Source organism: Haplochromis burtoni, unplaced genomic scaffold, assembly GCF_018398535.1.
Source record: "Haplochromis burtoni strain Fernald_Lab_line unplaced genomic scaffold, NCSU_Asbu1 Contig_173, whole genome shotgun sequence".
Taxonomy (NCBI): domain Eukaryota; kingdom Metazoa; phylum Chordata; class Actinopteri; order Cichliformes; family Cichlidae; genus Haplochromis; species Haplochromis burtoni.
In genome coordinates this window covers 172,093-186,280 of record NW_024582534.1, presented here as the reverse complement: position 1 = coordinate 186,280, position 14,188 = coordinate 172,093, and the positions used below count along the sequence as shown (strand labels likewise).

The window sequence follows — 14,188 nt, the reverse complement described above, 5'->3', positions numbered from 1 at the left end:
ACACACACACACACACACACACACACACACACACACACACACACACACACACTGCAGTTTTAACAAGTCTGCTAAGAGTCGTTAAAACTGTGTGAAAATGCAGAAAAGTCAACTTTGCACAGGTTTGATTTTCTTATCTCAAACTTAGATGTTTACATTTTAAACTTGTGTGGAGGTTGGAGGGAAAAGTAACAATGTGCCATTGTGCTTATTTAAATAAATAAATGCATATAATGATATGCAAACATATATATCTGCATCTGCATTTAAAGCTGGAATTTTCACTAATTATTTCCATTAATTAGTGATCAACACCTACTACCTTTCAAACAATGTTTAAGGATTTTAATAACATACGAGCACAGAGGCAACATGCTGCCGTTTGATTTCCAAGCGGTCCCGTTTCCACCCCTGAAAGTGTGGCCAAAGTATAACAGCAGCAGAGGCTGTTCTTGGGTGCATGTCTTCAGGGACAGCCTGCTAACTAGCGGCCGACACGTCGACCCGCGCCCACGGTCAGAAGAGCTGGAAACTCATCATTAGATCATTTTAATGAGAGGTGAGAGCGCCGCCTCCAACCGGTGCTCTGCTTCATGGCTGGCCCAATTAGCGCAGATAATCAACCCAAATCATCACCCAGCCAGAGCCTCCGCTTACACTCCCCACCCCACCCCCAGCCATATTACCTGCCTCATTGTGGGCCTTAATTAGACATTACTCATCAATGGCAGCCTGTGATCAACACACTCTCGCACACATGCAAACCAGCACTTCAAATAAATAAATTAAAAACAAAAAACAGTCATTCTGGTGTTCAAGCGCGTGAGCATGTCCATAAACACAAGAACGAAGACACAACAGACCCTTTTCATACCGCCTTAAATAAGGGTGGTGGGGGATGGTTAAGGTTACAGATATAACCAAGGTTCTCTGATTAGCATGTCTCACTCTTGGAACCGCCCATTAAAGGAGCTCGACACCAGGACGGGTGCTGTGCCAACTTATACAACCTGATGGTGGTGGGGGGGGAGCTAGCTTCTGCTACTATAAGCCATGACAAATAACTGGCCACCTGATCCAGAACTATCCTGCCACCTGTGGTCTGGCTTTGGGTCCTTGGACTACAGGTTTCTGGGACCTCTGGACAAACAGGGGAGAAGGCAGAGCCCAGGACATCCCCACCTGTGTGCATCACTGGGACTAAAGCAGGCGAGAGCTGAGGCTTCTTTGGAAAGTAGAGTTTCAGTGCCTCATCAACACTGTGCTTCTCCTCACCGCTGTCTTTACATGGAGGTGTTGGGCGAAGAGTAAAGGAGGTCCTTTACTAATAGAATAGGATGCTGCGTTCTCTCCTGAAGATCCAGGACTTACGCCCAAGTAGCCTGTACGACCACTACTGTACGCAGGAAACATGTTATAATACAGCATCAAGAATAAAGGGAGGACTGTAGACAATGATGTGGCTTCACCATCTGTCTCCATAATCTGGTCTAATAAAACGTTTGAATGTTGTTTGAACTGTGCGACTTCTGCTAGAGATGGCACGATACCACTTTTTAATGCCCGATACATCATGAATTTGGATATCTGCCGATACCAATATGAATCCGATATAACCTGTTTTTAATCAATAAAACTGTTTTTTAATATCTTGCTGCTTTTTGTATAAGTTCATCTCAAGTTAAAAAAAACAAAAAAACACTAAAGCTATCTGTTAACCTGTATGCAAAAAATACACACCCAAAATATTTCATAGTTCAGCAAAACTGATCAATCTAATAAACTTAAACCTGCTCCATCCTCCCTACTCTGGTATTTTAAAGAGTAAGCAACCTAACTAATAGGGTCTAAAACTCCCAGCAAAAAAAATAAAAAAAAAAAAAAAATAGGGAACCACCCCCACCTCCACCTCATGATGCTTAATCGACGTAATCAACTTTAATTTGATGCAGTGTGAAAAAAAATGCACAGAAATAAATTATTTTTCAAGAAATAATTAAATAGATTCAACATCTTTCTTCAACAGAACTGCACAGATGGTACCTTCAAGGAAAGTACTATAGCTTACTAGGGTATATTAGACTTAACAGTTACTATATACAGTAATGGACTTCTATACATTTTACATCAGATTAAAACTTTGGGTGTAAGATTCAGATAATTATTTATTAAAAGCTAGACATTTTAAATGAGAATAAGAAAGAAAAGTATGTCTTTGTGCCCCCTTTTCCCTGTTCATGCCCTATCGGCCCCCCTGGCTAAACTTTGCTAGATCCGCCCCTGCACAGTTACCAGCCGTCAGCTACTAGAAAAAGATCCTGGTGTAGAAAGTAATATTAAATAAATTCTAACAACAGCTTATCAAGCTTAAACGTGCTGCTGTTGTTCAGCCGCTGGTTTCCTCTTTCTGGTGCAAAGTGGGCCAAAAACAAACAGAGAGACGGACTCGCGACAGAAAAGCCGATCAGCTGATCATTGATCAGTTTCATGATTGAAGTAGCAGCAGGAGAGGGAGGGAGGAGGCAGTCGCTCCATATATCGGTTGTTAAGCTTAACGTGGGAACGCTTTACAAACATTCAGAGATGAACTTACACACTTGCTTTACTTCTCTCTGGGATGAGATGTCGGTTTGGTAGCGAGGCTACAAACACACACAGCCGCTCTATCAGTGACCACACTGCTCCGACGTGCTACGGTTATGGGTCGAGTTACGCCGTGTCGCAAGTTTTGTGAGGTGCTTTTTTGATATTTAATAGATCGGATTACATTTTTTATTTCTCTCCGATATCCGATCCAGTAATTTACGTCAGTATTGGACCGATCGGATCGGTCCATCTCTAATTTCTGCAGCCGTCAAACTAACATTTTATAACCTGCGTTTGGCTGGTAGGTAAGCCTGTCTGTGTGCGCTCACCTGCCCTGCATGTTAAGATCAAGGATATTTCATGCTCTCGTCCGACCCAGGCGGGCCTCACACACTCGCCCAACTGCACAACACAATTCGCTGGTAAGCTAAGTGAGGAAAAGGAATGAAACAAAGACATTTTCCCAGGCAGCATAAATGGGTCGTTCTTTTGATGTACTGCTTCCCATGACATCATACTGTATTACTACTTGCTAGAACAGCGGTCCCCAACCCCCGGCCCACGGCCCGGTTCCCATCCATGAGTCGTTTGGTACCGGGCAGCGAGAGTTGAGGCTCGGGTGTGAAATTGATGGTTTTCAGGGTTTTTATTGTTATTTTTTTATTGTTTTTATCATTAACTCAGTTTTCCTGGGTCTTTTCCCGTTTGCTATGAATAAATCTTTTCTTTGGTACCAGTACTGATTTTATTTTGTTGTATTTATCCACGACACCTTAAAGGCCGGTCCACGGAACAAAAAAGGTTGGGGACCGCTGTGCTAAAGTACCTCTTGGCCTGTTGGTAATTTTTGTTTTTAGTTTAGTTTTGTTGGTAAAGCTGAAGCTAAAGCTAACCTTTGTAAGCAACAGCTTTGCTGCTTTAGGACAAAAGAAGTCCAGTCCCTACTCACATGAGCATCTTTGGCACCAGCACCGTTGTTGGCCTCATGGCGAGGTCACGTAGGATATTTTTAAATAGCGAGACAGTAATGGATTCTTCAAAAGAGGAAACTCTGAGGAAAGAACCACGACGGGACCGAACGAGGGCCAGCTTTAATGAAGCTTTCACGGTTACTCAGAATTCTGATTTCGCCAACATTTGGAAATCGAGTCATTTACTTGTTCAAGACTCAAACAAATGTTGCTGCTTGGATTTAAAAACAAATCCAAGCCAAACTAAATATGTGAAGACAGACAAGTGAAAGTATGAAGAACAGATGATAGCGCTGCTGCAGCGCTTCGACTCTAAATGTCTCTTTGTTTCCCTCGTGCTCTCTTGGAGTACATATCAAGCATGCTTATAGACATGAAAAAAGGACGCATGCAAATACTAGAAATATGAAAAAGCTGCATTTTGCATTTTTTCCTGTTGCCGCTAAAATAATATTTACTTTCCAGTTTCCTGCAGCAGCTGTGATACACAATAAAGTGTGCTTTCTGCACTGCGAGACTGCGACCGCACACAACGGATTAATTTATTACACACCATTCCTCGACAATCTTGTTCTTATCCGCCAAGACTGATGCATAATAAATCACTGGAGTCCAAGTCCCAGTGAAACAGCACATGGCTTCGTTTTGTCAATAGGAGAAAGAGTTCATTGACTCAGTCTCTGCTGTACGTGTAGGAGCTGAGGATGGTTGATAGGAAGCAGGTTAACGTTGACAGACCCCCCCCCGCATTCTTTTGGATGATTTCTCCCACTTGCTGCTCGGAGCAGAGATGAGCTGGTGGACCGAGCAGAGAGGAAACACTGCAGGAAACGGCGAGTTTGTAAGAAGGTGAAAATGTGACATTTTAGAAGGCGGGGGGGTCTAACTTTTGTGTCTACTTATTTTAGGGTCGGTTCACTTAAGAACCAGAACAACAGTAGGTTTTTAGTAATACGAGGTAGTCCAGTTGTTATAATAAGGGCATTAAATGCAACGATTAGCCTTAAACATCATGTGACACTACAGGGTCTTTAGCTCCATAATTATAATGACGAACTCCTGAGTTTGCATGAATAACTCTGATTATTTGACTTGGCTGATTGCAGAAGCAAAGAGCTGCTATGCAGTGAATTAAAACACTCCAAAAACACAAAGTACCTGCAGAAAAGCAATTTCCTGCTGAAACGGTAACACCTCAAACTAAGGTAACACCTCAACATAACGCACGTGTGTAATATGGTCTGTCAAGTCCAACAATGTGGTTTAAATTTTACTGCCGGCGTAATGTTGACGGTGTTAAAACCGCCCATTTGGGTTGTTGTGTAGCTTCGTTCCGTTTGAGCGTTGAGACTGTTTGTTTACACCGACAAAGCCTAAAAACGGAAGCTACGATTGGCCCGTGGTTCCCTCTGTCAACGATCCCGCCGGGAATAAAGCACAAAGTGCTCACCTCGGCCGGAGAAAAGGGAAAACAAACAGGAAGCAGAATAATTAAAGAAAGACTCTAATCCCTGCACATCTGTGGATGCTGATCCATTTGTTTAATAAAAGGCAGCAGTCCGAGTTTCTAACGTGCACTTTTGTGTCGTCAGCCGGTGACGTGACGATAAAGATGTATTGCGTTAAAACAAATAACGAGAGTGTCGTCGGGTAAGAATGAGCTGGGAAAATAAAAATCCAACCATCTCCAGGACCACAGAAAACAAATGCGTGCACGTGTGTGGCCACGCCAGTCGAGTTTTGTTTGTGCGTTTCCGAGTGGATGTAGGTCACGGCCAGAGCAGCGCTCGGGTGAACCGCTGGCCTCTTTCACTTTAGTAGCGAGAGGAGTGGAGGAGATAAGCTCGCCCCATCTCCTGCGCTGGAGAGGAGGAGGAGATAAGGGCCTGTTTCCCAATGCTACCGCTGAGGCGTGAGCCAGCCGGGAGGATGCTTTGAACCGCTGCTCGCTATCTGCTCTGCCTGGGAAAATTATAAACAGAGTGTCCAGAGAAACAAAAGGTTGATTGAGGGCTGCTGTGCTGCGCTCTCGGGGGTAAATCGCACTAGTATCGTGGGTCAGAGAGCGCAAAGAAAAATCCGAGGGGCGAGAGGAAATTTTCTTCGGTGCCAGAGGTGTCTTTCCACTCGTCTCTGCTAAGTTTAGTATTACTGAAGGGATTTTGGGGGGAAAAACATATTAAGTATACATGAGTGGTTTTTAAGGGAAACCACACATGAATAAAGGATACCTGCTCGCGCTCAGGCACACAAACACACAGCAAGTAAACACACACACCACCCCGGCGGAGTTAACAAAACCTATACGAGGCGGATTTTAGATTTTCTGAGGAGCAAATTAAAATTCTGGTCCCATATTTTGATTTTATAGACACGTGGACAGGATATCGTTTTTTCTTTTTTTACACCAGATAAACCCGAGCAGAGAAACATTAAGATGTGCACTAAGAGATATCCACTGTAAACTGTTTCTGGAGGTCAGTAACCTCACATAATCCCAGGCCTCTCGCCTCTACGTTCCTGCAAATCCAGCTGACAATTTGCTGAGCGCGAGACGAGCTACCAGGCAACTTTTATCTATAAAAATAAAAACTTTCACCAATGGAAACAAGAAATGTGCTCAAAAATAACCTGATGGAAGAGGTTAGATTAACTGACCAAGTAAGCAGTCGCTCAGTGTGTGCATACAACAGCTGACGGTGCTGATCTGAGGACGAGTAACGGCCCTCTTTTATAGAACAGAATGCAAATATAGATAAAGATGTTACATTCTTTCCACTTCAGCACAGAGCGCGCACACACACACACACACACACACACACACACACACACACACACACACAGGTTTGTACCTGTTTGAAGAGCTGCAGGTTGACAGCCATGGACAGGAAGTTCTTCATGGTGCTCGAACGATGGCTCACGAAGCTTTCTTCACAGAACGTGATTGGCTCTCCCTGTTCAGAAAAACATTTTTGCTTAAAAACAACAAAACTCATTTTTGTTTGCACCAATCTGTTTTCGCACCAACGAAGCCGCAGGAAGCAGGACAGACGCGATATCCTTTTTTTTACGGCACCAGTTGTTGTTGTTTATGGAAGGATTCGTGTCATGCACATGATGTGTGGCATCGTTACACGCTGCATCTTTTAACCATCGAGTATTTCAGACGATTTCTTCATTAGTGAGCTAAAACCCAAACAGGAAGGAAGGAGGAAGAGTGGAAGTTGGGGGGAAAAACAAAAAAAGGAAAATTAGAAACTGCTCCCCTGGCAATGCATACATGATCTCCCCTGGACCAGATACACGTCCCAGTAAACCCAACAGTGCTCCACACGAACACATTATTGCATTATTACCATTTCTTACATCATGTCTGTCGGCCTGTGAGCTACAGACACGCAGGATGACAACAGAACCACTACAGGCCAATCGCGCGCTGCCCCACGGTCCTTTTCCAGTTCACGTTTTCTCATAATTAACATAATTCACACAGATTTCAACGATGCTCCAAATTCTTCAGAGGTACAACAATGTGCTTTGTCTGTTCCAGGCTACGAGCACAGCGCGCCACATAAAAACAACTTAACAACGCTGGAGAATAACCCCATTTTCAGGGACTGGCAGAGGATACCAGTGGCCCAAATTACATCACGGGAATACATTTCCACTTACATCACTAAAAGTTTTTACGGCATATTATCTTGTAAGAGTTGAAAGTGACTCGCGGTTTAATCAGCTACAGACCACACTGCAGCGTGCAAAGCTGGATGCATACTGAGAAGCTAACGGCTACTAAGGAAAAACAAAAATTCCCGAGTACACAGAGCTCAGTGTTCAAACTCGGACCTGCCGTGCACGACTACGAGCGCCGCTGCAGGACTCTCCCATCTTTACAGGGACAGTTCACTGATGTGTGTTTGCGGAGGTTGTTCGATTCATCACCACCTGGTTACACGAAAACAAAGCTGGTGAGAAATTTCTACTTGGCTACATTTGCCAGCAGGAAGGTGATGCGCATCTCCTCCGTGGTTGCACCGCGGCTTTGCTTTGGGTTTGCTGTGGTAGAAAGAAAACCGTTCCTGGCTGCTTTACTGGTTTTATTTTTCATGCTGACAGTTGTTCTTTTTTAACTGGCTTGAGAGTGAGCGAGAAGCATTTAGCCCCCTATATTTAATGTAAGGAGGACGCACAGAGAACATTTCTCCATAGTGGGGAAGGACGAACATGTTTTTATCTGCACCGTTACAGGAGGAGCACAACAATCATTTTAGCTATTTTAAGAGACTCATTACACTGAACCACAAAGCTTCCAGGTTACAGAGGAAAAAGTGTAAAGTTTGATGATTGCCTGCTGGTTGTTCACATGGTGAACTTTTCCTGTACAGCAGAACAATAACAAACATCGATTGAAGGACTTGGCGTGATTTTACCACATCACAGGGTTCAATGCATGTCTTTATCCTGTCTTCCTTCTCTCAAACCAACCAATCACAGCAGATGGCCCCGCCCCTCCCTGAGCCTGGTTCTGCTGGAGGTTTCTTCCTGTTAAAAGGGAGTTTTTCCTTCCCACTGTCGCCAAAGTGCTGCTCATAGGGGGTCATATGATTGTTGTATGTATTGTTGTAGGGTCTACCTTACACTATAAAGCACCTTGAGGTGACTGCGGTTGGGATTTGGTGCTGTGTAAATAAAATTGAATTGAATTCCAAAATTGCAAATGCTGAGGATGAGCCAACAGTAAAAACGAGGAAGATTCTTTCAGACAGACGATGATGTGTCGGTCAGGCTTCATGCTTTAATGCGCAGTCTTTATTTAAAATGGAAACATTTTATTGCATGTTCTGGATGCTTCCATCTCATGCTGGCTTATATCTGTGCAGGCACTTTGCATACAAAGCTGCAAATTTTGTGAGCAAACTGTAACTTTCTGAGATTATGCACGGAGAAGGTTTCTGTGTCTAAAATAATCGTTACCACTTTTAAACATGCGATTGCACCTCAACCACACTTATCCACAGCTTCACATCTGGCTGGATGATCTGAACTGCTTACACGTGTCGTTTAGTCAAACCTGAGCGAATAGGACCGACCGCACACCCGCCTACCCAGCCTGGCCTCACCGATGGTGGTAAAAACCGATTTGCTATTTCGGGTTCTTTTATCAGACACCTGTGTTACTCTGAGCTAGCGAGAAGCACCTGGGGAGCTTTAACGTGAGCCGAAACCGACGATCTGCCCGTATAATCAGCCGATTGCTTTTCGACTCATTATCATTATCGAGTTTTGTTTCATTTACAACCCAGCGAGACTCTCACCGAGCATCCACACCCCTCCTTCTGTCGAGGCATATGGGTCTGTGAACTACAGAGCGCCTCAGCTCTCTCCGGGAAGATCTTTCCTTCAGAACGACGAGCAGAGCGATATTCCCCAAATTTCGGGACACGGGGTAGAGATCTTCTTTATTAAATCACAAGTGTAGTTTGTGCATGTATGTTAACTCCAAAGCTTTTACACAGATCCTAAAAGTCTAAAAGAAAACAGTGTGTGAACGTGAGCGAACTGAGAAATCGCCGCGCGATGCGCTCGCACGCACAAACACACAGAGTCTCGGCGCCTGTGTCAGAGGGGAGGCAGTTTGTTCGTATACAGCCTGTATACAAAGAAAAGAGAGACAGCATCAATAATGTAGCATCTTGACTCCGGGAGTCCACAAAGTCCAATTAATCTCAAAGCCAGAGGAACAAAGGCTTTGCTATCTGACAAACAGGACATGGTGTAGTTTGCTGTGCTCTGATTCAGACTTGATAAGCAGAAAAGATCTAGAAAAGAAATGTTAGGGGGCTTAGCAAAGGCGAGTTAAACACCAAAGGTGGCTAAAAGAGATCTTCAAAGGGAACGTCCCGACTCTTTTCGGCTCCTCTGACATTTCACCGTCTCAGACAAGCCCACCTTAGCTCCTCGCTCTGACTGAAAACACACCTTTCACTTTGAGTCGAAACAGATTAAATTTGACTCTGTTCAGCCAAACTGAAAATGCTGCTGTGTGCTGCGCATGCTTAGGAGAAAATACACCGGCCTATGTGCATCACTGCATATGAATGTGCTGTATATAAACGCACGGTACCGGTCTGTGAGTCGTTTGGACCGGACCGTGAGAGTTGAGCCTCGGGTGTTTTTATCGTTAACTCTTTTTTTTGGTAGCGGTACTGGTTTTATTTTGTTGTATTTATCCGTGCCACCTTAAAGGTCGGTCCGTGAAAATATTGCTGGACATAAACCGGTCCGTGGCGCAAAAAAGGCTGGGGACCGCTGGTTTATAAGGTTGGGAAACCTGCAGTCAGCTGAGCCTGAAGGAGTCACAACGCTTCTCCCAGCATGTGAAAGATTTTGCACATATACACTCGGACACTGTACTCCTCACATCAGCGGTCATGCGTGATTTATACACCACAAAAGTTAAATAAAAGCGTCGCCCATTGTTTGAGCGAACTCACTCTTTACGCACATTCAGTGGCTTTCAGTGATTAACATGGTGATTAATGACGTCCTTACAGGTTTATATCTGAGAGCGTCTCTGTAGGATCCAAACAGAGCGGCCTGCGCTCTCAGGAAGGCCCTCGCCACACCACTTCCCGTCGCTGTCGACTGCTTCTTCAGCTTGCTCTTCAGCGAGGACACCTGATGGAAAAGAAAATCGGGAGAGAGAGGTGGTGGGGTGCGGGGGAGAGACGGAGGGGTAAAAGTTAAATTATCACCTCTGAAATTGGTGGAAGAAACAGCTAGCCCATTCTGGGTGTGAAGTATCACATTTGCAGGTCATCTCAAAGAAGGGAAAGGAAAGAAAGGGAGAAGCTTCAGCCTTTCCACCGATCTGTTGTGCTGCTGGGAGCACCTGCTGCTTTGCTAATTGAGCGGAGCACGGGGGCGGCGAGGAGGAGGGGACATCGGCGAGGAAATGGAAACTCGCATTCTTGATTTTCCTCTCTCACCCTCTCCTTACTGCACTTCACCCCCTCCCTCCGCCACCCATCACCTTCTTGCTTTTTTCACCATCTCTCCCTCCTGCTTTCCCCTCCCCTCTTGGCTCTGCTGGACTCCCTCTAGAAGAGGATTCTTGACATAAAGCGTCTTTAATTATTTTCCCCTCTCCTGGCTCTGTCTCCAGGACTCCAGGCGAGAGTGGAGGAGCAGCAGGCCCGAGCTTGTTTTAGGATGACAAAAGATTCACCCCGGCCACCGGGCCCTGGGGAGTCTGGGAAGGAAGTTGTCAAGAGGCTCTCCTCACCTGCTCAGCAGTAGTCTGTGTTGTGGCAGTGCGAGGAGGAGGCAGAGCTAGCGAGGCACTGCTCCTCTCTGTGTGGGCTGTGCCAGCCTAGCACAAAAGCACAATGTTTGATCGGGTTGCGCAGGAAGTCTAGATTACTCTAACAGTGGGCTGGTAGCGCTGGCTTTGAATCCCAATTGCAAAAGGAAAACATTACGTTTAACCTTCAACCTCAATTAGCGAGAAATGGATCGAGTGCACCTCCAAACTTTGCATTGTTTCAGTCTATATTCTACACCAGCGTAAAACAGGTTGAAATACCACCTGCCAAACTGGGACACAAACTGGGAGTGCACAATGACCACCAAGAAAAGGGAAAATTCCCGTTTGAATTAATCTAACGTAGAGTCATCGTGTCGAGGTTTCTCAAACGTACCAGTGTTGTTCCCGTTACTCTCATCCTCACCGCACGCACTCTGTTTATTTGCACACCTCTTAAATCGCTATTTGCACATTTTTACTGTAAATGACGGTGGCCCTGAGAGGCCAAAAGGACTGCAACTTAAGAAAACACAAGAAAAACGCTGCAAAAGCACACAAAACACACCGGAAATGGGAAAACGGAAATAGGAAAAAAAGTTATTTCCAAAAGCACAAGTGTTTCTGGGGAAACAATAACCGACAAAACAGTGGCAGGAACCAAAACATGCTAAGAATTGCGCTGAGAGACACTTAAACCAAGTGGAGGACCTGTCGGAGAGGTGTGTTAGCCTAACTAAAAATCACGAGATTAAAACACACCTAGCATGTTTTGGTTCCTGCAACTGGTCCGTCAGGTTATTGTCTCCCCAGAAACACTTCCCTTGTGCTTTCGGAAATCTGTTTTTCCTATTTCCGTTGTGTTTTGTGTGCTTTTGCAGCTGGTGTTTGTTTAAGTTGCAGTCCGTTTGGCCTCTCAGGGCCACCGTAGTAAAATTTTAAATTTAAAATCTGTAAATTTTGTAAATTTCCTTATTGTAATTTAATGGACGGGATTGCAATAAGCATTTCACCACATGTCGTACTGTGTATGTGTGTGAGACGAATAAAATTTGAGTATCTGCGGCAAAAAAGTCAAAGCGAGGAAAGCAGAAAAACATCTGACCGCATGTTTGCAGCAAATATGATAAAGTGCTGATCTGGTCTGTGGTCGCGCACATCGCGCCGCGGCGTTGGGGGGATTTTGTCATCTGGCATCTGCAATTAGCCGATCTGGGAAACTTCAGGGAGGAGAAGCAAAGTGTTAGCACAGCTCACACGGAGGACACGCGGGGAGAGGCAGAAAGAAAGGCAGCCGGAGAGTGTGGCGGTTTAAACTGGGACAAAGACAAAATGAACAGTGTTGATTTGGCTCCCCTGGGCTTTCTCACTCTCCACAGCGTCCCCGTGCTGCCATCGCAAATGCTCCCAGGCATCAAACAGAAAGTTTATCACGGTTAAATTAACAAGTGTCATCTCCATATTCACTCATTGTGCTAAATGCTTTTATGTTTATGTAAAGCCCTTTTTGGAATTAATATTTAATGTTTATGTGCATTTTCACTGTTTTCCCCCTTCCTCGCAAATCATTAAACTGCCTCCCCCCCCCTCTCCTTTTTGGAGGGGGGAGAATCAAAGCGAACACAATGTCAGTCTACGAGGGGGAGGCATACCCCCGAAGACTGTCAGAGGAGCCGGGATAGTGGAGTTTACTGTGCGCACTGCAGCTTTGAACGGGTGAGAGCGCCGCGAACACTTTTTAATGAGGTGGGGACACAATCACCGTTTTGTTTTTTTACTTCCCGGCGTTTGAAAAACGGGCGATAAAGCGAAGAGTTGGAAGTTTCACCTTCGTTCACGGGAAGAGTTCAAAAATCCTCCTTCGGTCACACGTAGCGATTAATTAAATTGTCAGATATTACAAATCAAATATAGTCGTAGCTGTTTGGTTAATAGAAATGAAAACGCGCCTCGCACGGGAACAAAAAAGAAATAAATAAAACCAACGTGTACGTCGTAATTGGGTTTTGAATATGGCGCCTACGCCACAATCATCAGGTGTGCCTCCGCGGTAATGGCTCTGTCAAACTAATTAACTTCTGCAGTTTGAGTGAAGCTAACGAGATGCGTACAGGCATCAGAGGAAGGCCAGGCTCTACAGGTGATAACCCTATTTGGCAGTGACATTTTTTAGTGTAAAGTCACAGTGGCGGTGATGAGATCAAAGCCAGAGAGTCCCCCATTGGGTCCAATTAGAACTATAGCATTGTACAGGGAAGGGGTGGCAGGGGGAGAGAGGGGAGAGAGGGGAGTGGGCGGTTGTCGGAGAGAGACACAGAGAGAGGGAGAGAGGGAAAAACTGTTGAGTTATGATATTCATAATCTATGCAGAGAGGCCTTTCCAGTACAGGTCTTCTCCCCATAGCTGTGATCTTTTCAATTTACATCAAGGGAAGATGGTCGGGGATGAAAGCGGGGCATCCAGGCGCTCGGCCCCCAGAGGGCAGACACGGGGCCTCATTAAGGCCCGGCCCAGCCAGCCCCAAACAGGATTTGAAGTGCGTCACATAAAGAGCACGGGGTCAAAGGTCAGACATAGAACAGATCTCCATTTAACTCTCCAGCTGGAGATGGTAATTAGCAGGTGCAATGATGATCCCTGCCTGAATGTAAGGGATGATACCTCTGTAGGTGACACCAGGCATCTGTGTGAACGCGCGCGGAAGTCTGCGCTCACGCCGCCGCCTTGATGCATCGAGTGAGCATCAATCAAGGGCATCGCCTCGCACTGCTGCGCACGTGTGCGCGAAACGCACGAGCTTTTGGAGAATTTTTTAAAAAGCAAACTTACCATGTGATTTCCTGTTTTGTAATGTGACACAGAATCAGGTAATGATGACGCACACAAACGTTCACTTTTAATAAACAAAAGGAGAAGAAAAAACATCTGCAAACGAGCTCGATTATATACACATATGTAGAATTTTACTTTAAATTTTTACTTGGGCATTACAAAAAAAAAAAGTCTCAAAAATAACGACCCCGATGCTTCTGTTGTTTTAAAAGAACGAATAAAAAGTTGGATTTTCTTCTCACAAAAAAGGAATGTTTTGTTTAAGAATCTGTCCAGGGAAAGAAAGCCATGGGGACGCAATTAAAGAACTACAAAGAAAAAAATAGTTATGAAAATCTCCCACTTTCTTTTGATGTGCTGCAGTCTGAACTGTACACACACACACACAAATCTGAACAAAGACGCACAGAGAACACACACACACACACACACACACACACACACACACACACACACACACACACACACACACACACACACACACACACACACACA

General features: G+C 44.9%; 1 protein-coding gene across 4 annotated transcripts in view; it reads right to left on the bottom strand.

The window, feature by feature from the left end:
• Window positions 1–14,188, bottom strand: part of dennd1b (DENN/MADD domain containing 1B) — a 91,666-nt gene that overhangs the window by 16,858 nt on the left and 60,620 nt on the right. For all 4 annotated transcript variants that reach the window (XM_042225525.1, XM_005933782.3, XM_005933779.3 and 1 more), the window contains 2 exons: window positions 10,110–10,235; window positions 6,410–6,511 (listed from right to left, as the gene is read on the bottom strand). In XM_042225525.1, the coding sequence (XP_042081459.1) occupies window positions 6,410–6,511; window positions 10,110–10,235 (228 nt within the window). The remainder of the gene's footprint in view (window positions 1–6,409; window positions 6,512–10,109; window positions 10,236–14,188) is intronic.